Here is a 27,837-nt window from a genome sequence, read left to right on the forward strand (position 1 = left end):
ACACGTTGGAGAATTTCATACGGACCTACATATTTTGCACTAAGTTTCCCTTTCTTGCCGAATCGCATCACACCTTTTGTAGGAGTAACCTTTAGGAATACTTTGTCCCCAACATTAAACTCATCATCTCTCCTTTTCAGGTCAGCATAACTCTTCTGTCTATCTTGTGCTGCCTTGATACGCGACTGGATTAGTCTCACCTTGGCCACCATATCTTCAATGAAATCTGTACCCAAAGTAACCCGTTCACTGTAATCACTCCAGCAAACTGGACTTCTGCACTTCCTTCCATACAATGCTTCAAAAGGTGCCATCTTGATGCTTGCATGGTAACTGTTGTTGTAGGAGAATTCGATCAAAGGTAGGTGATCCTCCCAATTTCCTTGGAAATCTAAAGCACAAGCTTGTAACATATCCTCCATGGTTTGATTTGTTCTCTCAGTCTGACCATCTGTTGTAGGGTGAAAAGCAGTACTCATCTTCAATGTTGTCCCAAGGTTCTCTTGCACTTTGTGCCAAAACTTGGATAGAAACCTCGAGTCTCTATCTGACACTATGTCCTTGGGAACCCCATGCAACCAAACTACATTCTTCACATAGACACTTGCTAGTTGCTTCTTTTTCCAGGTCTCTTTGATAGGAATGAACATCGCTGACTTAGTAAGTCTGTCCACAATCACCCAAATCGTGTCATTCCCAGAACGAGTCTTGGGTAGGCCTGTCACAAAGTCCATGGATATAGAATCCCACTTCCATGCTGGTATCGCCAAGGGTTGTACTTTTCCCATGGGTCTCTTGTGATCTATCTTCACCTTCTGGCACGTTAGACACTTGGATACAAACTCAGCTACCTCTCTCTTCATATTCGGCCACCAATAGAACTCTTTCAAGTCCTTATACAACTTATCTCCCCCAGGGTGAACTGAATAAGGTGTATTATGGCACTCCTCCATGATTTTTCTTTTAACATCCTCACACTTTTGTGGTATACACCATCTCTCCTTATATCTCAAGCTCCCATCCTCATGAATCTTGAATTCAGTCTCCGCACCACTAGTCACACGATCCCTAATCTTCTGAAACGACTCATCCTCCAGTTGCCTTTCTCTAATCTCCTCAAATATAGTAGGTTGGATGGTTAAAGCACTCAGTAATCCCTCTAACTCCCCTTGATTGATAACCTCAAGGTTCAATCTCCTCATATCTTCACACAACTCATTGGCCACAGTTAAAGCATTGACATTATGACTCGACTTTCTGCTAAGGGCATCAGCAACTACATTCGCCTTTCCCTCATGATACTGAATGTGGACATGGTAGTCTGTAAGATATTCCAACCATCGACGTTGCCGCATGTTCAAGTGATCTTGGGTAAAGATGTACTTTAGACTTTTATGGTCCGTGAAGATCTTACAAGAAACCCCGTACAGGTAGTGCCTCCAAATCTTCAAAGCGAATACAACAGCTGCAAGTTCCAAGTCATGGGTAGGGTAGTTGACTTCATGCTTCTTCAGTTGTCTCGATGCGTATGCGATCACCCTTCCATTCTGCTGTAGGACACATCCCAGACCATGCTTCGAGGCATCACTATACACTTTGAATCCTTCTATCCCATCAGGTAATACCAGCACTAGTGCAGTGGTTAATCGCTCTTTGAGGGTTTGAAAAGCTGACTCACAACTCTCGTTCCACTCAAACTTGCTCTGCTTCTTCATAAGAGTAGTCATGGGTCTGGCTATCCTCGAAAAATCCTTGACAAACCTTCTATAATATCCAGCTAATCCCAAGAAACTACGAACATCAGTCACATTCTTAGGTGTGGGCCACTCACTTACTGCCTTGATCTTCGCAGGATCCACAGATACACCCTCTTTCGAAATGTAATGCCCCAAAAATGCAACCTTCTCTAACCAAAAATCACACTTAGAAAACTTAGCATACAATTTGTTCTTCCTAAGAGTTTCAAGGGTAGTTCTCAAGTGCTCAGCATGCTCTTCCTCATTCTTCGAATACACCAAAATGTCATCAATGAACACAACTAAAAACTTATCCAAATACTCGTGAAACACTCGGTTCATCAAGTCCATAAATATGGCTGGTGCATTGGTTAGCCCAAAAGGCATGACTGTAAACTCGTAATGTCCATACCGAGTTCTAAAGGCTGTTTTTGGAATGTCTTTATCTGCAACCTTCAACTGATGGTACCCCGACCTCAAGTCAATCTTTGAAAACACACTCGCCCCCTTTAGCTGGTCAAACAAGTCATCTATCCTGGGTAAAGGGTACTTATTCTTTACAGTCACATTATTCAACTCTCTATAATCAATACATAGCCTCAAACTTCCATCCTTCTTTTTCACAAACAGCACAGGTGCTCCCCAAGGTGATGCACTGGGCCTAATGAACCCCTTGTCTAACAACTCCTGCAACTGAGCCTTTAGTTCACTCATCTCAGCCGGTGCCATTCTATACGGTGCTTTGGAGATAGGTGCAGCTCCTGGAACTAAGTCAATGGTAAACTCAATTTCCCTCTTAGGTGGCATTCCCGAAATATCTTCTGGAAAGACATCTAAAAACTCATTCACAATGGGCACATCCTCCATCCGCCTATTCTCACTCATACTCAAATCTTGAACACAGCAAAAGTACAATGGACATCCCTTATTCACTAGCTTCTTCACCTTCATTGCAGAAATGATCCCAAAACCTTTAGGCTTCCCTAACCGTCTATAGGACACTTTCTTACCCAAAGGATCACTCAGTTGTACCCTCTTCATCTCACAGTCTATCTTAGCCTTGTATAAACTCAGCCAATCCATCCCCAGAATTACATCGAAGTCCCCTAGGTTAAACTCAATAAGATCTGATGGAAAGATAGCTTCTCCTATTTTCAAAGGCAAGCCTTTGAATATTTTATTACAATGAACAAGTTTGCCCGTAGGCAGACTGACTGACACATCAACATGACTCGATTCAGTTAAGTTTAACTTGCGCACAAGAGAAGTAGAAATGAAAGAATAAGCTGCTCCAGAGTCAAATAGAGTGTTGACAGAGATAGATTGGATAGAAAAAGTACCGGTAACTACATCGGAGGACCTCTCAGCTTCTCCCTTGCTCATCACAGACAAGCGGCCGGGAGTGTTGTTTCTTGCCTGATACCCATTGTTGTTGTTGCCTGAGTTGTTGTTGTTGCCATTGCCATTGCCATTGCCAGACCTGTTGTTATTGTTGCTACCATTTCCAAACTTCCCATTTTGACCATTTCCCTTATTCCCCTGGTTATTGTAATTGTTAGGCCTCTGCTGGGTGTTCCCGCCATTCCCACTGTTTCCCTGTTGTCTCTGTTTGGTGTAACACTCATACTCCCTGTGTCCCTTTTTGTTGTAGAACCTGCAGGTTACCAAATTTCCATCATAGTCTCTCCCAGGGTGGTTCCTTCTACACTTCTTACAGTGGTAGGTTCTCTCCCCATTGTTAGCATTGGAAGAACTGCTAACATTCTGGTTACCCCTATCAAACGAGTTCCCATTCCTAGACCTCTTGAAACTACCCTGGTTTTCAGATTTCCCAAAATCCTTCCTTTTTTCCCCAGCTCTAGCACTCGCACTAGCAGTCCTAGTATTCAGATGGTATAGATGGGCAGCTCTCTCATACACCTTGTCAAGGGTTTTGAAAACTTTTCCGGCTAGGTCTTTCTGTAACTCGTCAGTCAACCCCTGCTCAAACCTCTGAGCCTTCAGCTCTTCAGTTGGTACTACCTCGGGAGCAAACCTAGAAAGGGTCATAAACTTATTATAGTACTCAGAGATTGACATGTTTCCCATTGCCAGGCTTATGAACTCCTGAGCCTTCTGTTTCTTCAGGAATGGGGGGTAAAACTTGTCCCTCAAGGAGGTCTTAAACACTTCCCACCCAAAGTCAGGTTTGGCCCTAACGGTCACAACATTGTCTCTCCACCATATATCAGCCTCGTCCTTAAGGTACATAGCGGCCTGATCCACTTTCATACCCTCAGGACAGTTGAGTGCCACGAACAACTTATCAAACTCCTGAATCCAGTTTTCTAGGAAAGTAGGGTCAGCACCTCCCCTAAAAACTGGTGGTCTAACCTGGGCCAGCTTTTTAAACATTTCAGCTTGGGGGTCGACTTGGTCTCCCCGGTTTTGGATCACATTTTCGGCCAACAAACGAATAGCATCAGCTAAGGCAGCGTTCTCAGCCATTCTAGCTCTACGCCTGAAATAAAATAAATGTGCACTCCATTTTAAATGAAATCCAAATTCTATTCACATATATTAATTGAATCACAATATCATATTTATCACATAAATTGGTTCAAAAGGGCACCTTGAGATTACACCCCCTTGTCCCAAGCAAAATACCACACAATATAAGCACGATTCATATGCAGGATTAAATGATAAAAAAAATTCCCTTCCCGCGATACTCTTATTAAGTTCGATTATAAACAAAGAGATTTTCCCATGAAGTATATGATTACAAAAATTAAACTTGCTCTTGCTCCCAAATAAAAGTGAAATGAAGCTCTTGACAATAAAATATCAACTTCTTATTATAACTTATATAAAGGTCTCAATCCCAAATAAAAACTATGTAGCACTAGCTACTTATTAAAATTAATCATCCAAATCAGACTATAATGAGGTTCTAATAACTATTTCAATGGAAAATGCCTTATTCATACTAACTCCATCCTAACAAAAATAATCCTCAAGGTATCACATTACTGTTCTTATCTCTCTTCTCATTGTAATTATTAACATCAAAATCAAGGTCATTTTCGTCATCTGAGTCTTCAATAATAATTGACTTGTAGAGCGGATTTGGGTTTCTAGTAGCTCTCTTCCCAGCATTTGGATCTTCAGGTGGTGGTTGTAACCATTCTAGCTCATCCTCATCTGGAATTCAATAAGAGTATAATCATGGAACATTCTTTGGTAGGTTTTAATTTTATGCTTCTTATTCTTTGCTGTTTTAAACTCATGTAAGTACTGGTAGTCTTCCTCATCTGGATTAGTCGGCGTCATAATCTTTTCAAACCTTTCTACAGTATCGTCACTTCGAGTATCACTCTCATCTTCAGACATAGCAATGGGGTTGTTCCTAATATCATTACTCACGCTTTCAGACGTGATCACTGAGTCGCTCATCCTTTTTCTACGTTAACCCAATGCAAAGAACATTCAAAAGCATAACACAAGCACATCATAGAAGTAAATCAATTAGAACATAATTATAACATGTTAAATAAATAAGAAAATAATACTTCATGTGATAATTAAATGCAAAAGAGAAAAAAATATATGTATGATGTATGCATGCATTCCCTTCTTAAGTCTACCCAAAACTCACCAAGTAGAGAAAAAAAAAAATTTCAAATTTGTTATAAATAAAATGGTTTAAAACATACTTAGTTTCAAATGGATAAAATAAAAAAATTGTCATTAAAATTTTAAATCATTGAATAGGCGCCTAAGTCATACTAAGCTAATTGGCTTTAGTGGTAATTAAATCTAACCTAAGCTCCCAGATACCACTTTGTAACACCCCAATAATTCTCTCTTAAAAACCCGTGAGAAACCTGTATACAACCTGAACAATTTCAAGAGAATTACTGGTGTGCTACCGCCACGTGTTCAAACGTTAAGGCTATCTCAAAAATTAGCAGCGGAAAACCAAAACAGTTTTAAATAAACCTCAAAACAAAGGAATTAAATCAAAATAAGTATTACAAGTTGGAACCATTAAGGCCCTTATTCAAAACCCAATAAAAGTAGTAAGTGTTTAAATTCAGAGTCCTAATAACTTCAAACTCAAAAGAATTAGCGTCAACTAAAAACAAATTAAATTAAATTCAAACTTTGCAAAATAAATAATATGGAAACAACCAACTCTCTACTCAAGATCCCACAACCCTGATGAATGCTGCATGTGTAAGAACCTGTGGTTATTCTGCTCCCCAATATTACAAGTGTAAAAATTGGATCATCACAGGGTCATTGAAAGGCGAAGGCCATGACTAAAGAAAGACACACACAAAAGCACGCAGTCAGCAAAGCTGAGTACATACAAGCTGCGAAAACGAATTGAGAGAATACCTAACATGCTACTAATATTCAAGCACAAGCATCATTAAATATAGACTCAATTCACAACTCGATTCACAAATTTATTAAGACCTCACTATTTAATATTAACTGACTCATTTATTTATTTCATTGGATTTAGCAATAGACAAGGTTGTCCAACCCATGTCCCATTTGGAACATCAATAAAGAAAAACCCCATGCCTCCTTTCGGAAACATCAATAAACATCCAACGACCACGGGCGCGACTCCGTGACCGTAGTTAGTATGAGATCTCACCTAACTCCTAGTTTTAGAAAAATAATATTTGAAAGAAGAGACTCGTAGATCAGACGGCCTCGAGAAAAGTACACGGCTAATACCCCATGTACCCCAACCCCTGATTGTCATTACTCCAGAAGTGCACCAATCCAGAGTTTTATTGCTCATCCATCTTGCACTTTACGTGATTTACAGGTTTAAACTCGGTGATGACTCCTATGCATAACAATACAATCAATCCAATTCAATCAAGTAAAACAACTTTTCAATTTCAATTCTTGATTTATTAGTGGTAAGAAACATTTATTATTTATTCCATTACTACCTCGGTGTATAAACACCTTGAGTGCATAAGGCACCCCAAAACCTTAACCTCGTCTTACAAGACTTGAATTTCTCCTTTACTCATCCTGTTTACATAATCCTGAACGAGTAATAATTTGATCTTTACACCAAACACATACCTTTGCCTTTAAGCGCACCTTGCATAAATAAAGCACAAATAATACTTGCATTATAAACTAGTGCACATCATTTGAAATTCACAATGTATAACCAGACAATTTAACCCAATCAATCCTATACATGATACTAAGTTCTCGATCCGTCCTTAAACATGCACCTACAAGCAAGGTTTCGTATCTTGTACGTACCTTGTGTAAACAATCCGGTTGGCCACTTTAAAACTAGAAGTCGCCTTCTACAAAGTCCTCTCCTAAACCAAACAATTAGGAATAAATCAATACCAAAGCAATTAAAATTACAGCAATACTAAACTACTTTAAAACCTCTTAAATTACCAAAACAAAGTCTTTAGATTGTCCCCAAAAATCAAAGTTAGTAATATAACATCCCAACTTTAAGTTTACATGTTAGAATTATGAAAATATAGTGTTTTATATCAAATTACAGCAACTTTGAAATAGGTAATTAAATCTGGAATTTTGTTTTAAATATATAAAATAACCCCATAAGCATAATTGCTTGAAATAGTCATTATATAGCAAGTTAGTGTGTTAAAAACCCAAGAATATATCAATTCAATGCAATTAGAGGCTTCAAAGTAAAAGGTATAAAATCTGAAAATTTTTATTAAGATTAGAATATAAAGTTCAAAGCTTTTTCAATCACAAAATACCCACAATAAATATTTTATAGGTTTAGAAGCATAAAATCATGAAATTAACACTACTAATCCATAAAAATTGAAACTTTATTAAATCTGAAAATTAATATACAACCAAAATAATCATACTTTGACATACTTTGAACATAGAATGATTAAGTAATTTGTTTAGTACGTTATTAAGCCTTTAAAACATGAAAAATCAACACTTTAAACCCTAAATTTATACATACCCAAATCTGAAAATTAATATAATACTTTAAACATGTTAAAACCCATAAATTTATAATCTTTTGTAATTTATACATACTATTAAAGCCTAATAACAATAATTTTATAATTGAAATCAAATAAAAATTGAATCTTTAAATCAAAATAACAAGAATAAAGGAAAAGAAATAAGGGGGAGGAGAAGAGGGGCAACTACTGTAGCTGCGGTGGCTGGGCAAAGGTCGACGGCGAACAGGTGGTGGCCGGAGTGGTGGTTCGTTGGCGGGGCAGCAGCAGCAGTTCGAGCTTCAAGGTTTTTTTTTTTTTTTTTTTTTTTTTTTTTTTTTTTGTGAATGTCGTGAAGAGGAGGAAGGGAAGTGAGGGGTTTTCCTCTTTTTGTTTTTTTTTTATTTCACGTAGAAAGGAGAAAGAGAAGTTTGAGGGCTTTTTTTTTTTTGTAGAAGTATGGGCTTGACTTCCTAATCCAAGTAGAATTAGGATTGTTGTTTGGGCTTGAGTAAGTTAGTGTGTTAGACCACTAAGCTTAAAAGAGAGTTTTGATTACAACCAAAACTTAATAGTTTTAGTTTGAAAATAATTAAAATCTTATTACTTTACCTCAAATAAAATTCATACTTATAAAATAAGAAAAATATAAAAGTATTTATAAAATAAATACTAAATAAATACGTTATTATTAAATTAAAAATACGGGGGATTACAAACCCTAATCGATCAAGTAACCCCATTAATAAGAGAATTTTAGGCCGTTGAAACTAAAACACTTCTAATCAAATACAATTTATAACACTCAACTAAATTAATACAAGTATATGGCAAGAAGAGGGGTCGAACCACAGGGGACGGTTAAGCACTACCAAATATTATCACCAACTAAACTAGTCTGAAATAGGGAAAGTAAACTAAAGATACTAAAGCAAAGATTAAAAAAAGACTAGAAGCAATATAATTAAAGCACTAAGGGAGTGGGTTAGGCAAGTATTCACTCAAGCATAACAAAGCATGAAATAAATTTAAAATGTGAACTAAGCACCTCACAACAATAGTTATACTGCACAATTCAACCGCTAATCGGGGCCAATTGCTTTCTCAATTCATCAAATAGCCTACACTATCATCATAAGCTACACAAATCAAGGTAATAATTAAGCAAAACCATTCAATGGAAATTCCTAAGCTACGCTATCGCCACAACTTAGTTTATTCCACCTAATTGCAACTATTGATATGCCTCTCAAGAGAAACAACTAGTAAGACATGGAATACAAAGCATTTAAACACAATCAAATCAATTCCAATACCAAAACATGGTTGAGATTCAACTATACCATCACCATCCCCTTAATGGGGGAACTACTCACTAATCAATCCAACAACAAGATTAATCAACAAATAATCAAGCATCAACATCATTAATGAGTATTACTAACAACTAAAACAAGAATCAAAAGAAAGCAATGAAAATAGAGGAGAGAAAGTTAGAAATTTTCATTGATTGGGGGTGAATGTCTACAAGCAAGAAGATCAATCTTCCTCTTCAAGATCCAAACTCAACAATGGTGAAACCCTCATTTTCTCTCTGTAAACTACACTAATCCTAAGCTAAACCTAGAGAGAGAAGCTCTTATAAACTAGAGAAAAAAGACCTAAAACTATCTAATCTCCCATACAAAAACAAGCCTCGCAATATATATAGAATTGCGAAAAAAACCGCTGAACAGGGCTCGATAGTCGCTCGCTCACAATAGCTTGCGCGCTCGAGCAGTGGGCTCCTTGGGTTGCGCGGCTTATGCTGCCGGGTTGCGCGCCCGCGCACTGTAGCTGTGCGCCCGCGCGTAAGGCACGCAAAAGCCTCTGCCTCGATTCTACAATTTGCCTTTCTATGCGTTGGTTCTCACACGGCTGTGCGGCCGCACAAGCCGGTGCCCGCGCACACCACATATGGTGTGCGCCCTCGCACCTTGCTTTCTCCAATTCTTCTCTCGTGCTTCCTTGGCTTCTTCTCTGCAATACTTGATTTCAAAATCTAAGCACAAACACCAAGGGAAGCAATAAGATAAAGGTAACGGTGCAAACACGCAATAAAGGCAAGCATTCAAGCACATACGCAATTTTATCCAAAACACATCGAGACATGTATGCCCGCATTATTTGAACAAAACAACTACAAAACACTTTAAGACAAGCTAAATCAAAGCATAATCACTACCCTAAGAGTGACATGAATGTCAATCATCACCTAGCCACAACGTGTGACCATAATCACATCTGAAAATTTGTGCTAATTAACATATGATACATTCTTTCCAGTTTGATAATCATATTTATTTCGTCTACACTCAACTGAAATATTTCTATATATCTTTTGTATATTTCATATTCTATTAATTTTTTTTATAAAAATGAACATATATATATTAAATAATTATTATAATTTCTTCAAATAAGAAAGTAGTTTATAACTTAACTATATACTAAGGGAAAAATAATGTAAACTAATAATCACACCTTTACTCGGTATTCCATAAACAATCCCACCTTACGATTATTCCAAAAAAATCCCACTTTTGATAGGGCTCTTCTTTTAACGATCCATTTTACCTTCAACCTGTTAAACAGGTTATAATTTTTTATTTATTTTTTATTATTTTTTTAAGTTCACTCTCCTCCTACCTCCCCCCTTTCCATGGTTATGTTATCACCATAACCACCACCCCCTTGCACCTTAATTGTCACAGTGCCACCACACCACCCTTGCTGCCACCCTCCATTACCGCCGGATCAACGATGCAATCCAACTCTAACCCCTGCTACCCCAAAACCCCCTAAACACCCAATGCCCACCCCGAATATCCATAATTTTCCTTTCTTCCCTCTTATTTAGCTATCAATTCATCAATGTAGCGTAGCAAAATTAAGCCTTTCTAATCCATACCCTCTACAAAAATCTCATTCCCATGCATCCCTAAACAAAGAAAATCACACTAAACACCAGAAATGTGATTCCCATGTATGATAATTATCCAAATTGGGGCAAAAAAAAAGTCGATTATAATTGCAAATTTGCAATATTCAGAAAAAATACCAAAAAATTAACTATGGAATTGAAACATTGTAGAGCTAAATCAGCAAATTAGAGCAGAAAAGTTGTGAATAATAGAAAAAATAATGCAATTAAGCTTGTTGGTGTGGCTTGTGGTGTTTTCAGAGTGATCTGTGCGTGATTTTTTGGGGGTGGCTATTGGGGTTTCGTCATTTCATGAGGTGGGTAGGTTTTCAGCAGAGTGCTCGGAGGGGTGGGGGAGGGAAAGGGGGTGGGATTGTGGTTGGTTTTCCAAGGATGAGGGTGGTCGTTCAGACTGGGACGACGCAGGGGTGGTCATTTAGGTGTTAGGAGTGGCGGGTGCCAGTAGTTTTGGGTTTTTTTTCATAATTATTTTGTTTTTTTAACTATTAAAAATATATTATCAAAAAAATAGAATAAACCTATCAAAAGTCGACACGTGTCTTATAACCTAAGAAATAAGGTTACCAAAATAATTATGCCGGTCAGAGATCGTTTAAAGAAGATCCATGTCAAAGGTGGGATTGTTTTGGGATAATCGAATGTAGGATTGTTTATGAAAGACCGAGTAAAGGTGGGATTATTAGTTTCCATTTTTCCTCTACTAAGGCGAAATTAAATATTACATGTCATTTCGTGGTTAAAAATATTCTAGCCAAAATTGTTTTTGGTCTAGAAAATCTTCTTAAAATTGTTAAAATTGTTGTTGGTCTAGAAAATTGTTAAAATTGTTTTTGGTCTGTTAAAATCTTCTTTAAATTGTTAAAACTTTTTTTGGTTTAGAAAATCTTCTTAGAATATTTAATATACGTAATATAATACATTCCTTTTAATTTGGTCATTAACACTTTTTTATTTTTTTTTTATTTTATTTTTTTATTTTTAACTTTCTTACATATTATACTAAAGTATAGAGTGTATTTTAGTCAAATTTTGTCCTTTTTTATTTTGATAATTTTTAATATTGTAATTAAATGCTAATTATTGTGTTATACTAACAATAGATTGTTCCCTCCCCCCCCCCCAAAAAAAAAAAACGATAGATACAAATTATTGTGTATATCAATAATAATTTTAAAATTATCGTGTGTGACATGGAAACCAACTTAGTAGTATAATAAATGCAATTTTGTGCCTATGTGCTCCTAAGATACGAGAACAAGAACAAAATATAGATAGTCTTGATTAATCACACTAAATTTGTATAATTTGGGTTCAAGCTCAATCAAAGTGATAAAAGTCATGTTAAGATAAGTTGACACTTCGAGTTTGTTATAAGAAAGTTCAATTCTTTCTTTGTTAAAAATGTACCATAATTTTTTAACAACCTCCGCGATCCCTTTTTTTTTTTTATTTGCAACAAAAGAATTTTTTATTTCTCACATATAATACCTCTTTGTTTCAAATAATGAAAAACTGAAATAGTATTTAGAAAAGAATGTATAAATTAAATCCTACAAATTATTGTTTCTTGCATTAGTTTGTATTTGAGTCGTTGATTTGCAAGCTTTATATGGGATCTAAATACTCAAGAAGTTTTATTTGTAAACTTTGTTTAATTTATTCAATTTGATCTTAAAAAAGTTTTAAGTGTTAACAAAACTAGTATATGAGAGTATTTCCAGTCATTTTAATTTGAAAGAATTATAATTTTTTTTTTCTTTTTGGTGTGAAAAACTTAAAGGCGGAAACCCGAATTTTAACATTTTGGCAAAATAAAACCCGAATGTGAATTTTTTTTGTTGATGACAACCAAGTGTCTCTGTCTCTAATCCACGTAATTAATTTCTAATTTATTCTAATTATCCTTTCAGTACTCACTTAACAATTTTATAACTAAATTAATTTATAAACATAAAAAAAGAACAAAAACCACCACCCTCCTCCCTTTCCACCTCCCCTTGCAGCAGCCCTTTCCTTTCCTCCTCCCACTGCAGCAGCCCTCCTCCCACTGCAGCAGCTCTCCTCCCCCACGCCACCTACAACCTCTCATCCCCGGCGACCCAACTCAACCTTCGGTCGACCCCCCTTACCACCGGCCTGCTGCAACCCTCCACTTCCCCGGCCCCTCCCTTCGAACATCTACCTTTCATTTCTCCCTCAAACACACAACCCAAATTTGCTAGGATATTATTGGAAGCTTCAATTCAAGTTTTTGCACACAATCAATGCATTTTTGCTTCGATTTTATCTTATAAAGTGCTTGAACTTTGCAATTTTTAATTTGTCCATAAACCCTAGAAAAATCGATTTGGGGGTTTCTAAATTTGTGCATCTTGCTTGCAATTGATGTTTATTTTGGCTTTGATTATATATGTATATGATGGTAGGATAATTTGGAAGCAAATTTCAATTGTTTGGACTTGATTTGAGCAATTTAGAGCCAAAAATTGAAAATTGCTTACTTGTGGTGGTCGCCGCCAGGGATAAGGAAGAAAGGGATGGTCGGCCGGTGGTGGGGGATCTGGGCGGCGGGTCCAATGGGGGTGGGGATGGTTGGCTATTTGTTGGGAGGTGGTGGTTGGCTAGTGGTAGGGTTTTTTTTTTTTTAAATTTAATTTAATTATTACTCATAAATAGGTGGGTTAGAGAGTGATTAAAAGAAAGAAAACAAAATAAGAGACTAATTAAGTGAATTAGAGGACAATTAGTGAAACAAGTTTCTCCTTGCAAAAAAATTGAGGTTGTGGTTTTTTTTAACTAAAAAGCTTTTAAAAGGTTTTTTTTTTTACAAAAGGGTGCTTTTAAAAGGTTTTTTTTTGCAAATTTGCCAAACTTAAATCATACTATCCTCATTTTTTTCAGGATACAGTGATAACAACAAAAAGTGTGGAGTACATGCCTTTTGGCTTATCATTTGTTCTCTTTCTAACCGGAGGAGTTTGGACAATTTATGCCGTTCTTGTGCATGATTATTTCCTTGGGGTAAATCATACTTCCATCTCTGTAAAAATTTATTTTCAAATTTTCGGTTGCAAATCTAATATCATATAACTATAACTAATATATAAAGCTAAACTTTTAGCCAGGTTACGAGACAGCGATACTTGGCGTTCTAACTTTTCGCCAAGTGTCGCGCCACGTTGGATAAAGTTAAATACACTGCATAAGATAAAAAAAAAAGTTAGGGATTTGGATAGAATTTTATGATAAAATTGTTAATTTACAGTTTTATTATCGATAAAATAACAATATGTCATATGTACAAATTGAATTATAATTATTTTATTCAAAATAAAATTAAAAGATTATAATTCTAAAAAATTATCATATAAATTTATTTTTTATATCACAATATTTTTGGAGCGAAAAAAGTAGTTCAAAGCATAAAACACCCATTTATAATATATACTAATTAGTTAAAATTATATACTTCACAATATAATAAAATGGATAAAGTCAAGAAATGTTCAACCCTTGCCTAAAGTTTTGGATTCGGGTCATTCCAACGCGCTTTAAACATTTATTTTATTTAGTTTATTTTTTTATTTTTATTTTATTTTTTTAATATATTAAAGTGAACATTTTCATTAGTCATTACATGCCTACTAGATAATAAATCGTCAGAAAAACACATCTATTCCTCAACCCAGGCATCGCACGGGGCACAAAACTAGTATATATATAAAGGGGAGTTTTTTCCTGAGTTTTTAGAGAGCCACGTAGGATCTAATTTTCTCAGCGCGCCATGTAGGATTATAAATCTTAGTAGTAGCCAATTAAATAAGAGATTATTAATTTCTTTTAGAATTAAATAATTTAAATGTCATGTAAGCAAAATTGGCGAATGAGATTTTTAAGTTTAAATTAATTAAATATTATATATTATCTTTTAATATTAGGAATTTTATCTAAATATATAACAAATTTTAGGCTCATAAATACAAAAAAAAAAAAAAAACATTATTTAAAAAAAATTAAACAAACCGTGCATCGCACGGGCTTCATCTAGTTTATCTCTATTTCCTCAACTAATACCTATTGATAGCTCAAATTACACCATGAATGTGACTAAGCAAATTTGACTGACAGATATTCTAGACATACTCTAATGAATTTAAAAACTTTGAAATTATTAATGACGAATATACTTCTATCAAATTTATGTTGATTATTTTTAGTTTATTTAAATAATAAGTATCTTATTCTTGTGGCCTTGTACAGATACCAAATGGCATAGGATTTATATTCGGGGCAATACAACTTGTTGTGTATTGCATATACAGAAATTATAAAGGTTTACCGAAGATTTTGGAAGAATCAATTGAGGAAGGAACAACACACGAGCCTCTACTTCACTAAATTGAGACAAAGGACAAAAGATGATATTTGGAATATATAAATCAATTTCTATATATATAGTCACGAGGAATGCTTTGTATTTCCCTGGATTTTTCTGTATTTTATAAATTAATTTTAGTATTTACAAAATATATGTTGGGAATTTAAAGTATTTCATTTTATTTAAAAGAGGTAAACTTACGATAATTCACAGAAAACATGTCACAATGTATATAATGTGCTAAAGGATATGGCGTACCTAAAGGAGTGTTGTAGGATGGAGTGGACGGAGACGGACTATTAGCAAAAATAGAATGAGTTACGTAATCTCAAAGCTTAACCGAAGGAATTTTCTCACAAATACCCCTTCCTAAGGCCTCCGGTTGAAGCGGCTCAGTAACTATGGGCCGGTCGGTGTGAGCCTGATGTTGCTCGGCAATAGCAGCACTGCTGCTGTGAGACTCGCCAGGCCAGCATTGTGCTGCTGTTGCGATGTTGTTGACCCCACGGCCACAGAAATCCCGTGAGGGAAGCAGAAGCTAGGTGAGTATTCTGCCAGCCGCGGGATCTCCTGTGCTCGCAGGCTGCTCCGCGTGTGAGGCTGATTGATCCATGCTCAGGGCAGCATGTACAACTTCATTTGAACCACCAATTTCCACCCCTAAATCTCCATAATTATCATCAAATACATCACACTCCAAACAATCTTCATGCACTTCACCATTTGTGTCACGATGTGGCACTATATTCACCTCCTCTAGACTATCATAAGGAATACACCCTCGACAAACTTTACATCTTGAGAAACAAAAAAACTTTTGATTCAAGATCATACAATAACAAACCCTGCTTGTCAAATTGATAACCCACAAAAACACATTTTCTACTATGCCTTGCAAATTTATCACCATTCGTTTTCTGATTGTGAATGAAACAAAGACACCCAAACGTGCGAATAGCATCAAATTGAGGTGGTTTATTAAAAAGGATTTCGGATGGAGTTTTGTTTTGAAGTAAAAGAGTAGGAGTTCGATTAATGAAGTGAGTAGCAGCAAGAACGCATTCACCCCAAAAATAATTGGGCAATTTGGCTTGAAATCTCAAGGCTCTCCCTACTTCCAAAATGTGTTTATGTTTTCTCTTTACCCTCCCGTTTTGTTATGGTGTACCCATGCAAGAGGTTTGAAAAATAATCCTAGTGATAGCAATTAAAAAAACAAGCAAACAATTAAACTCAGTACCATTGTCACTTTGCACGACTTTAATTGTGTAGGAAAATTATCTGTCTACCATAGCAACAAAGGACAAAAACATACGAACCACCTTAGTTTTACCAATCAGCAAATATATCCACACTGCTCTAGAATAATCATCAACAATTTTCAAAAAATAACAAGCTCCACGACGAAACATGACGATATATGGACCCCATAAATCACAATGTACTTTCTCAAATATTCTAGACGCTTTATTATCACTCAAAGGAAATCTATCTCTAGGATGTTTTGCACACATACAAACTTCACACCCTTTATCAAGACTATATTTGTAATTAACTATAGGAGACAACTTAACTACTTTCTCGGAAGAATGACCCATACGACGATACCATAGCTCCAAATCAGACCTTGCGTCAATAGCACCCACATGATGCACGTAATCCGATTTGCTAAAATACTATAATCTGGGGTCCTCCCAATCTAAGCAACTCCTTCGTTTGATCCTGTATAGCACACATATATGAGTTAAATTGGATAATACAATTAAGCTCATCATTAAGCTGTGAACATATTGTAAATTACAACTCAAATTAGGGACATAGAGCACCCTAGATAGAGTGATTTTGTCTGACAAACGAACAAAACCAATAGGAGAAGTCGACACTGTTTCATCGTTCGGTAACCCTACAGGACATTCAAACCTCTTTGTATCAATAAGCCAAGATTTTTTTCCTGTAACATGATGTGTGGCTCATGTATCAATAATCCAAGAGGTATCATCAAACTTATTGTTCGAACAATTGTCGAAAATTTTGGTATTACCCACCAAACTTGTAATTGTATGCCATTGTTCACTTGGAAATAATTGCCCACTTGAATTCATAATCTGATTGTTGGCAGATTTAGTACTAGCACTACTATTGTACTCATAAATTGGTGGCGGTGGATTGCTTCCATCCACCATAGTTCACCGAGCAAAAAAAAAAAATTTGTATATATATTTTTTAACCTGTTCTTGATACCATGTTAAATTGAATAAACACAATAGCTTGATTCTCATTAATGACGGCCATAGCCAATATATAGTACAAGAATACCCTAATAAAATAGAATTAGGAAAGTAATTAAAGATACCCCAAAAGATATTCTACCCATAAAATATGGTCATAAAATATATATCCCATGATTTTCTAAATGTATCCTCAATAGAAGTTGAGTGACAGAGATTCTAGATATACTTTGATGAATTTAAAAAGAGGATGCCCCAATTTCTCATGGTGAGAAACAAATTTTGTTTCTCAAATGACATATTCGTAAATAAACCAACAACTTTATTCAATTGTGGAGCTCACAATAATGAAAAAGTTGTTGATTTATTCAAAAAATGTCATTATGAGAAACAAATTTGTTTCTCACCATGAAAAACAGAGAATTTCCCATTTAGAAACTTTGAAATTATTAATGATGAATATATTCTATCAAATTAACGTTGATTATTTTTAGTTTATTCAAATAATAAGTATCTTATTCTTGTGGCCATGTACAGATACCAAATGACATACGGTTTATATTCGGGGCAATACAACTTGTTGTGTATTGCACATACAAAAATTATAAAGGTTTACCAAATATTTTACAAGAATCAATTGAGGAAGGAACAACACACGAGCCTCTACTTCACTAAATTGAGACAAAGGGCAAAAGATGATATTTTGAACATATAGTCACGAGTAGGGGTGTCAATCGGGTTTTCGGTTCAGTTTTGGGTTCGGTTCATCAGGTTTTCGGTTTGTAACGGGTCGGTTTTTAACGGGTTGGAATTATTGACGGGTCAGTTCGGTTCGGTTATAAATAATTTAGGGTCGGTTCGGTTTGATTTATTTTTATTACAGTTTTTTTTCGGGTCGTATTCTAATCAGGTCGGGTTATAATTGGTTCGGGTCATAATCGGTTCGGATTAAATTCGATCGGTTTAAAAAGGGATTTATCAGTTTAAAGCGGGTTTTTGGTCAACACATATCGGGTCTTAATCGGGTCGGGTCTTAATCGGTTCGGGTTGTAATTGGTTCAAGTTGAACTCAGCCAGTTTGACAACTAGTTTTGCTAGTTTTAAACGGGTTTTGTTAACATATATATATCGTCTAGTATATCCTCAATATTTTTTAATCAGTTATTCTAGTAGATGATACGAAGTATTAATTAGTTGTTTAACTTTATGTCCCTTTTTTGTATAATGATTTTAAGGATCAACTAATAATAACAAATCTAGAGTTAGCTTTTGATTTAGATTTTTAATTTTTTTTAAATACAATATTGTGTTCCATAAACCATTACTCGTTATAGTTCAAATTAAACCCTTTTGTTATACTAATGATAAAATATACGCAAAAAAAAAAAAATAGGAATAAAAATTCTACTGTTATAACGGGTTACGAACTTACGGATTATAAACGGTTCGATTATAACCAATTACGGGTTATAAACGGTTCGATCATAACTTATTACGGGTAATAAACGGTTTAATCCTAACCAGTTACAGGTAGTAAAAGATTTGGGTTTATCGGGTTTTTGTCGGGTTTAAACGATTTCGGTTTACAATGGGTCGGGTTGCTATCGGTTTCAAAAGTAATCGGTTTGGGTTGTTCTCTGTTTCGGGTTGTATCAGTTCGGCTTGATTTCGGGTACGGTTCAGTAACGGTTCTCAAACATTTGGATTGGTTCAGTTTCAGGTTTTAAAAATCGGATCGGGTCGGTTTACGGTTTTAAAATAACAGGTTCTTAACGGTTCAGTTCCTTTTTGGAACAGTTCAAAACGGTTCGGATTCACCGTTTCAGGTCGGTTTTTGATAGGTCTAGTCACGAGGAATGCTTTGTATTTCCCTGCATTTTTCTGTACTTTATAAATTAATTAAAGTATTTATAAAATATATGTTAGGAATTTAAAGTATTTCATTTTATTTAAAAGAGGTAAAACTATTTTACGTAATAGTTTCTAATTAAAGTAGTTTGATTTTGGAAAGAACATAAGTGTAATTTCTTTCACTAGCCTAATGATTTAAAACAAGGGAAAGGGAGCAATTTCCAGCATTAATGATTTTTGGTAAAAAAAAAAATCCCAAATCTGATTTTTATAAAGCCTATAAGGTTCATGATAAGAGGGCTTAACTTTTTCTCTCTCCCTTCTGGCCTTCTTATTGTTTGTCGACCATCACCCACGCCGTTGACTATCACCGGGAAAACAATAACAACCACTAACAGAAGCAACAAACGAAAAAAAGGTCATGACAACTTTTTGAAAAATAAATTCAAGTAGGTGAAAGAAATAATGCAATTAAAATTAGTGTTGTAAGGCAGATCAAGTGATTCAAGGGTTTCCTAAAAAAAAAAAAATTGTGATTCAGGGTGCGTGACTCAAATTTAGTATACAAATTTATAATAACACTTAGAATCTTGGTCGCTAAATTAACAAGAAGATAAGACCACAATACAATGCATGAGAGGAATTAGCATTGTTGGCTAGACTGAGTGATGTTGACCATAATTTCTTGGTGCTTGTTAGTGTAAGAACAAATATTGATAAAAATCGGAACAACTTATCTGAACCAAGTCGTGGCGTGAATAAATACTGCCCTAAAGTTGAATTTGCCCTGTTACGTACACACGGACTCTTGGCAATCAACCTCCAGGGTTACACGACCTCTGCCTCGTTGGTGTAGTACAAAGAGACAGATTAAGAACTCAATGCCCAAAAACAAGAGATTTTATGTAGTATTTATTTTTGAGAAAGAAGAAGAGTAGTCTAAATATTTTTTCTGTCGAAATGAGGTAAAAGTGCTTCCTTTATATACTACTTCCACTAAGTCTGATAAAAGGAAAGGAAGAAAGTCAACCATGCAAAGAATCAATTCTTTCCCATAATTATGCATGTGATCTCAAGCAATATCAATTACCCGGCATAAATACGAGAATGATGATGGCAATTGTCCACTAATTGATACAATCATGCATGTGAAATCAATTAGTCAATCAAGCAATATTTAGTCCATCAATCATGCTAACGGATAGATTAAAGAAGGTAATTAGGAGATATTTTGGTGGCCAGAGTCAACTAATCAATGCAAATTTGTAGTTGATCTTTTGAAGCAAAATAATTTAGACTTGGAGTTATATCATGGGAGATAAGCAAATGTATTTAGACTTGAAGATTTATCATGGGAGATAGCTAATTATAATTAATAACTCCAACATTCCCCCACATGATTCAAAAGATCAGGGTAAAGAAATTGGAATCTGGCCAATGGATACTCGATTTTTAAGATACCAATGTCTTGTGGACTTGAATTGATACCCAGCGCATACAAACATGTTACACAACCATGTCTAGTGGACTTCGCCTTGAGCTTTACATGGGGTTAGTGAAAACACATTTGCGCACTAAACCTTTATCAAATCAAAAGTGTTCTCGCAATTTGTTATTATAAAATTGCCCCACTGTTTGCCTGGATTTCATGAATGCTCTAGAGATCCAAGCCTAAGTACTCTCATAGGGGATTGGGCGTAACCCCCACATTCACATAGGTAAGTTCATCAAGTTTGTTCTGTCTCAAACCACCTTATCAGGTTATGAACTTATTAAGAGCCTATATGCTCATCCTTACAAGTTTGACAGAAAATATACTACATCACTTTATTAATTAGGAATGGTAGTAGTATACAACTTGAGATCTTTTGTGATTTCGTTTGACCCATTGAACTTAGATATATCTAAGTTGGGTATCCATCACAATTCACTCCTCTATAGGCTTTAAACCCATTCCTTGTGCTGACTCCAACACCATTTTTCTACAAAGGCCTTTGGTGAGAGGATCTGCAATATTCCTCTATGACTTTACATACTCGAGTGATATCACATTATTTTTTATCAAATTCTTAACTATAGCATGTCTTAAGCGAATATGCCTCCTTTTTCCATTGTAAGCCTTATTATTCGCTACCCCAATTGCAGCTTGCGAATCACAATGCAAGGAAACTGATGGAGCTGGCTTTCCCCACAAAGGAATGTCAGCTAGCAAGCTTCTCAGCCACTCAGCTTCTTGTCCTACCAATTTTAAAGCAATAAATTCAGATTCCATTGTAGATTTGGCAATACAACTTTGTTTAGATGATTTCCATGATATAGCACCACCAGCAAGAGTAAAGATAAAACCACTAGTAGATTGAATTTCATCATTATCTGACACCCAATTGGCGTCGCAATATCCTTCTAATACACAAGGTGTTCTAGAGTATTGCAGACCCCAATTGATTGTCCCTTTTAAATACTTTAACAATCTAATCAAAGCAACCCAATGCTCACGACTAGGATTGTGAGTATATCTACTCAATCTACTAACAACATATGCTATATCAGGTCTAGTATAATTCATCAGAAACATAACACTTCCAATTATCTTGGCATATTCCTCTTGTGAAACGCTATTACCTCTATTCTTTTTCAAACGTATACTAGAATCATATGGGGTTTTCACAGGAGTACAATCAAACTGGTTAAATTTCTTTACAAAAATTTCAACATAATGAGACTGATTTAAAGACAACCCATATGAAGTTCTAGTAATTTTTATGCTAAGAATTACATCTGCCTCTCCTAAGTCCTTTATGTCAAAACAAGAACTTAGAAAATTTTTTGTTGCATTAACTACATTTATATTGGTACCAAAAATCAACATATCATCCACATACAAACATATTATAACACAACCATACTCATCAAACTTGGAATAAACACAAGCATCAAAATCATTTACCTGAAAACCATTAGAGGTAAATAGTTTGATCGAATTTATCATAACACTGTTTTGGTGCTTGTTTTAAGCCATATACTGATCTGATCAGCTTGCATACCTTTTCCTCCTGTCCAGGAACTACACATCCTTCTGGTTGCTTCATATAAATTTCTTCATTTAAATCACCATTCAAGAAAGTTGTTTTCACATCCATTTGATGTACAACAAGATTATGTATAGATGCAAGTGCTATTAATGCTCTAATGGTGGCAACCTTAGTTACAGGAGAATAAGTATCAAAGAAGTCTACTCCTTTCTTTTGATGATGCCCTCCAACCACAAGTCTGGCTTTGTATTTATCTATCAACCCATCTGGTTTTAATTTCTTTTTGAAAACCCACCTACTACTTAAAGCCTTACATCCTCTAGGAAGATCAATTAAAACCCAAGTATTATTATTCATTATAGATTCTATTTCACTATTTATGGCCTCTAACCAAAAGTTTGAGAATACTGATTGCATTGCCTCCCTATAGGTCCTTGGGTCTTCTTCTAAAACAAAAACATTTACTTCATGCTCATCTATAGATTCATGTTCGGTTAAAAAGGTAGTAAGAAAATCAGGTCCAAAACTAGACTCAATTCTAGCTTGCTTACTTCTTCTAGGTTACGTTCTAAAGGCTCACTTGATGATGCATGTTCATGATAAGAAGAAGATGCAGCACGTAAAGAGGATTGCACAGATACTTTCATAGGAAAAATATGTTCAAAAAATTCAACATCCCTTGACTCTTTAATTGCACCAAAGCCAGATGCATCTTTAAGAATAAATCTATATGCAGCACTATTAGAATCATAACCAATAAATATTCCATCTACAGTCTTAGGACCAATCTTACTCCTTTGAAAGTCAAGAAGACCTATTTTTCCCAAACACCCCTACACTTTAAGGTAACTTAAGTTAGGTTTATAGCCTTTCCACAATTCATAAGGGGTTTTGTCTAATTTTTTATGGGGAATACGATTTAATACATAACAAGCAGAAAGAATGGCCTCGCCCCACATATTATTAGGCATACCTGAACTGATAAGCATAGCATTCATCATTTCTTTAAGTGTTCTATTTTTGCGTTCAGCTATTCCATTCTGTTCAGGAGAATAAGGGGCAGTGGTTTCATGAATAATCCCATTGGCTTCACAAAAGTTTTTAAGTGGAGTCCCATCATACTCCCCACCCCTATCGGATCTTACCCTTTTTATTTTTAGGTCTAATTGGTTTTTGACTTCAGCCTTATAAATAAGAAATTTTTCCTCGGCTTCATCTTTTGAACCCAACAATAAGACCCTAGTAAAACGAGAAAAGTCATCCACAAATGTAATGTAGTAACGTTTACCTCCCCTACTCACATAGTTCTTAAAGTCACCTAAGTCACTATGTATAAGTTCTAAAAGAGTAGAAGTATGAGCCGCGGATTTTTTAAATGATTTTTTGGGGTGCTTAGCTTCTACACAAACTTCACATTTATCAAAAGAGGTATTGCTAAAATTAGGTTTAAGACTAAGTTGTTTAAGTTTCTTTATAGATGCAACATTCACATGACCTAGTCTAGCATGCCATAATGAAACAGACTCATCAATATAAACAGAAGTAGAAGTTTTATTATTATCAGTTACAACATCAAGAACAAACAAACCACCATTACAAAATCCTTTACCCACAAAATCACCATTTCTGGTAAGTACCAGTTTATCAGATTCAAAAGTTAACTTGATACCAGCTTTATTTAATAAAGCACCAGAATTGAGGTTTCTACGAATATCAGGCACATGCAAAACATTATGCAAAGCAATGATTTTTCCAGAAGTAAGTTTTAGAAAAACCTTTCCTTTGCCAAGTACACTCACAGTGCTAGAGTTACCCATGAAGACACATTCTCCTTCGGTCACCTTTTCATAGCTTTCGAACATCTCCTTGTTTGAGAAGATGTGACGGGTGGCACCTGTATCTACGACCCATTCCATGACATTTCTTACAAGATTAACTTTCGAGACAACTGCATCAATTATTTCTTCAGCAAGGTTAGCTTGTGCTTGTGATTTATTGTCTTTGGAGTTTGCACCAAGTCCATGTCCTTGTCTGCATTGTTTTGCTGCATGTCCATATTTACCACAAGTACAGCAATTTCCTTTGAATTGTCTCTTACATTTGAAGTGGTTATTATGCCTTCCACCATGGAGTTGGTTCGGGCCCTTGCCTTTTGGTACTTTGTTTCCTGCATTCTTTGATTCAACAAGGTTAGAAGAAGAGGAGGAATGATCAGTGGAATTCCCCTTTGTTTGGATTCGGTTTTGTTCTTCTATTTTGATGTGGGAAACAAGCTCGTGGAGGGTAAAGTCTTTTTGTTTGTGTTTCATAGAATGAACACAGGTTTCCCAAGAAGGAGTTAACTTTTCAAGAAGGCAATTGGCTTGGAAAAGTTCACATATTTTCATTCCCTCGGCAATAACATCATCACATAAATGTTCGTATTCATGAACTTGATCAAGGACAGATTTATCATCAGACATACGGAAATTCAACCAACGACTACAAGCATACTTTTTTGTTCCAAAATCATCAGTACCATATTTAGACTTCAGAGCATTCCAAATATCTTTTGCATTTCTTGACTTACTATAAATCATATATAAAGCTGCAGTCATATAATGCAATAAAATCCCACGACATGTTTTATTATCCTTATCAAAATCTCTAGTGGAATTAACAGGGGTTTATCATTAAACAAACAATAATCAACACTAATTTGACCCAAGAAAAATTCCATTTTGTCAGACCACATCTTATACTTTTTGCCAATCAAAGGGGTCTAGCTTAGACATGTCGGGAATGAAGGGGTTTGAAAGCATGGAATTATTAAGAGGGATAGCAGAAGGAATTTTGGTACCATCCATAATAGCAAAATGACGGGAATAAAAAAAAAAAATCAAATTCAACTTTAGAATCGGTAATTCCTAGTTGATCTTTATGATTGCTATAACTTGTTAATCTAGGGTCAGTCTGGTAATTTCGCCTACATTACTGAAGGTCCCTTTGGTAATTACAAGCCCACGTACTCACCCTGACTTGTACATGCTTCCACGTATACAGGTCCAGCTCTTTGACGACGTTAACATAAACCAGGGACTATCTTCTCAACCACATTAGACGTCCGTTGCCGACATCTTAACGGACAGTTAGGGTTTAGCAGCGTCTCCTTCACACCTCAAACCCTTGTTAATAACTTCAAACTCTGCTTTAACATGTTTTGTACAATTCAGTGATGTCACGGGTTTCTTTAGGGAAAAGGTGTCGATGCAGCTCATTCAAACAAGAATTCGAGGATGAGTTGAAATGCTTTGACCTCAACTCCGGTACACCAAATTTGGTTCAACGACTGGGAGAATTTTTTTGGTTTTTTTTTTTTTCAAAGATCCAAACTTATTACCCAAGATAGGTTTTGTGGAACAACAGAGACATCAATCAATCAATCAATCAAAGCCTTAATCCCAAAAGTGGGGTCGACTAACATGAACCAAATTTGATTATTCCGTGTAGTCATCAACATAAATCTTTCTCCTCCATCCCTTACGATCCAAAACTTCATCCTCACGTAAATCCATGCACTTCATATCCTTCCTCACTCCTTCCAACCAAGTCATCTTTGGTCTCCCTCTTCCTCGTTTAATCCCTCCATGGTCCCACTCTTCCACTCTTCGCACCGGTGCACCCTCGGGTCTCCGTCTTACATGTCCAAACCAACGCAGACGATTTTCCCTTAGTTTATCTACAATGCTCGCCACACCTACTTTCTTGCGAATAACCTCATTTCTGATTCTATCTCTTAAAGTGTTTCCACACATCCACCTTAGCATGCGCATCATCAAGGCTTTTAAATTACCAGCCACACATTTAATTCAATACTTCAAAATCAGCTTCTCCAACAAGGAAAACAAGTACAATATCAAACGACCGTTAACAAAAACAAATTGCAAAGTTAAATTTTTTTTGACATCCATGAGCATTCTCATCAATTGACTCAGCAAGACATAATGACAACCGCTGAGATGGTGAACTGAGTCATCATACCATATAGATATGAGCTGACTTGGCGCAAAAGATTTACAAAGTGAAAAAATCATAAAGATCAACTGGGCAGCCCTCCTTTAGAAAGTAGGAACAAATATTGATAAAAATCAGAACAACTTATCTGAATCAAGTCGTGGCATGAATAAACACTGCCCTAAAGTTGAATTTGCCCCGTTACGTACACACAGACTCTTGGCAATGAACCTCCAGGGTTACACGACCTCTGCCTCGTTGGTGTAGTACAAAGAGACATATTAAGAACACTATGATCAATGCCCAAAAAAAGAGATTTTATGTAGTATTCATTTTTGAGAAAGAAGAAGAGTAGTCTAAATATTTTTTCTGTCGAAATGAGGTAAAAGTGCTTCCTTTATATACTACTTCCACTAAGTCTGATAAAAGGAAAGGAAGAAAGTCAACCATGCAAAGAATCAATTCTTTCCCATAATTATGCATGTGATCTCAAGCAATATCAATTACCCGGCATAAATACGAGAATGATGATGGCAATTGTCCACTAATTGATACAATCATGCATGTGAAATCAATTAGTCAATCAAGCAATATTTAGTCCATCAATCATGCTAACGGATAGATTAAAGAAGGTAATTAGGAGATATTTTGGTGGCCAGAGTCAACTAATCAATGCAAATTTGTAGTTGATCTTTTGAAGCAAAATAATTTAGACTTGGAGTTATATCATGGGAGATAAGCAAATGTATTTAGACTTGAAGATTTATCATGGGAGATAGCTAATTATAATTAATAACTCCAACAGTTAGTTCTTAGGACGTGGCTTGAACATGCTATTCAAATAATAAGAAGGGGTTTCATCAGATCCATTACAAAAAGATAGTACAAATTCCATAATTAGTAGTGGAAAAAAAAAAAAAACTACAATTCTCACAATGCAACTCTTACATTAATTGTACAAACTAGTAATATATCATACAATAATTAGGGCATGTTCATATTTACTTATTTTCAGTTCAGTTCAATTCAATTCAGTTCAGTTCAATTCAGTTCAGTTCAGTTCAGTTCAGCTCTTAATTTCCCTCTCTCATAAAATATTCATTTCAGCTTAGTTCAGTTCAGTTCAGTTCCAATCAGTTCAGTTCAGTTTAGTTCAGCTCCAATCAGTTCAGTTCAGTTCAGTTCAGCTCTTAATTTCCCTCTCTCATAAAATATTCATTTCAGCTTAGTTCAGTTCAGTTCAGTTCAGTACCAATCAATTCAGTTCAGTTTAGTTCAGCTCCAATTAGTTCAGTTCAGTTCAGCTCAGTTTAGTAAATATGAACATGCCCTAATACAACTCTTGGAATTTTACAAACTATACTAAATACATACGTACAAAAATTCATTATTTCACTAACACACATAAAATCTCTTGGCATCATATTGCATTTATGTCATCCAAAGTAGCAAACTACCAATACCTAAATGAAAAATATAAACAATGTATAATAAATTCAATAAAAAAACACTATCCAATAAACATATGCAGTATCTATAAATAAACTAAAGTAGCAACCGCTGACGTCATCTTTTCCCCAACACTGTACACGTGTCGATTTATTATGAAAAATTTTCCCGCCCAATTGTATGACTTATTTTAGAAAAAAAAAAAAAATAAT

The 27,837-nt window shown here is 35.4% G+C and overlaps 2 protein-coding genes and 1 long non-coding RNA gene across 4 annotated transcripts in view; 2 read left to right on the plus strand and 1 right to left on the minus strand.

Moving 5' to 3' along the window:
- LOC145632104 (bidirectional sugar transporter SWEET17-like) overlaps positions 1-15,260 on the plus strand; it is a 29,179-nt gene extending 13,919 nt beyond the window's left edge. Inside the window, exons 5-6 of one of the 2 annotated variants that reach the window (XM_081684390.1) lie at positions 13,596-13,715; positions 14,955-15,260. In XM_081684390.1, the coding sequence (XP_081540516.1) occupies positions 13,596-13,715; positions 14,955-15,092 (258 nt within the window). In that variant the 3' untranslated portion in view covers positions 15,093-15,260. The remainder of the gene's footprint in view (positions 1-13,595; positions 13,716-14,954) is intronic. The other variant, XM_081684391.1, reaches the window with a different exon arrangement.
- The window catches only part of LOC145630736 (uncharacterized), a 92,583-nt gene extending 71,523 nt beyond the window's left edge, over positions 1-21,060 (plus strand). Inside the window, exon 5 of the mRNA XM_081682913.1 lies at positions 21,050-21,060. The gene's annotated coding sequence lies outside the window, so the exon portion shown is untranslated. The remainder of the gene's footprint in view (positions 1-21,049) is intronic.
- On the minus strand, positions 5,706-7,650 carry LOC145632106 (uncharacterized). The gene is made up of 2 exons (XR_014112485.1): positions 7,023-7,650; positions 5,706-5,973 (listed from the first exon to the last, which is right to left on the minus strand). It is a non-coding gene; the product is annotated as an uncharacterized LOC145632106 (long non-coding RNA).
- Positions 21,061-27,837: the final 6,777 nt, after the last annotated feature.

The sequence above is a fragment of the Chenopodium album genome, chromosome 5 (genome assembly GCF_948465745.1).
Source record: "Chenopodium album chromosome 5, dcCheAlbu1.1, whole genome shotgun sequence".
NCBI classification, from domain to species: domain Eukaryota; kingdom Viridiplantae; phylum Streptophyta; class Magnoliopsida; order Caryophyllales; family Amaranthaceae; genus Chenopodium; species Chenopodium album.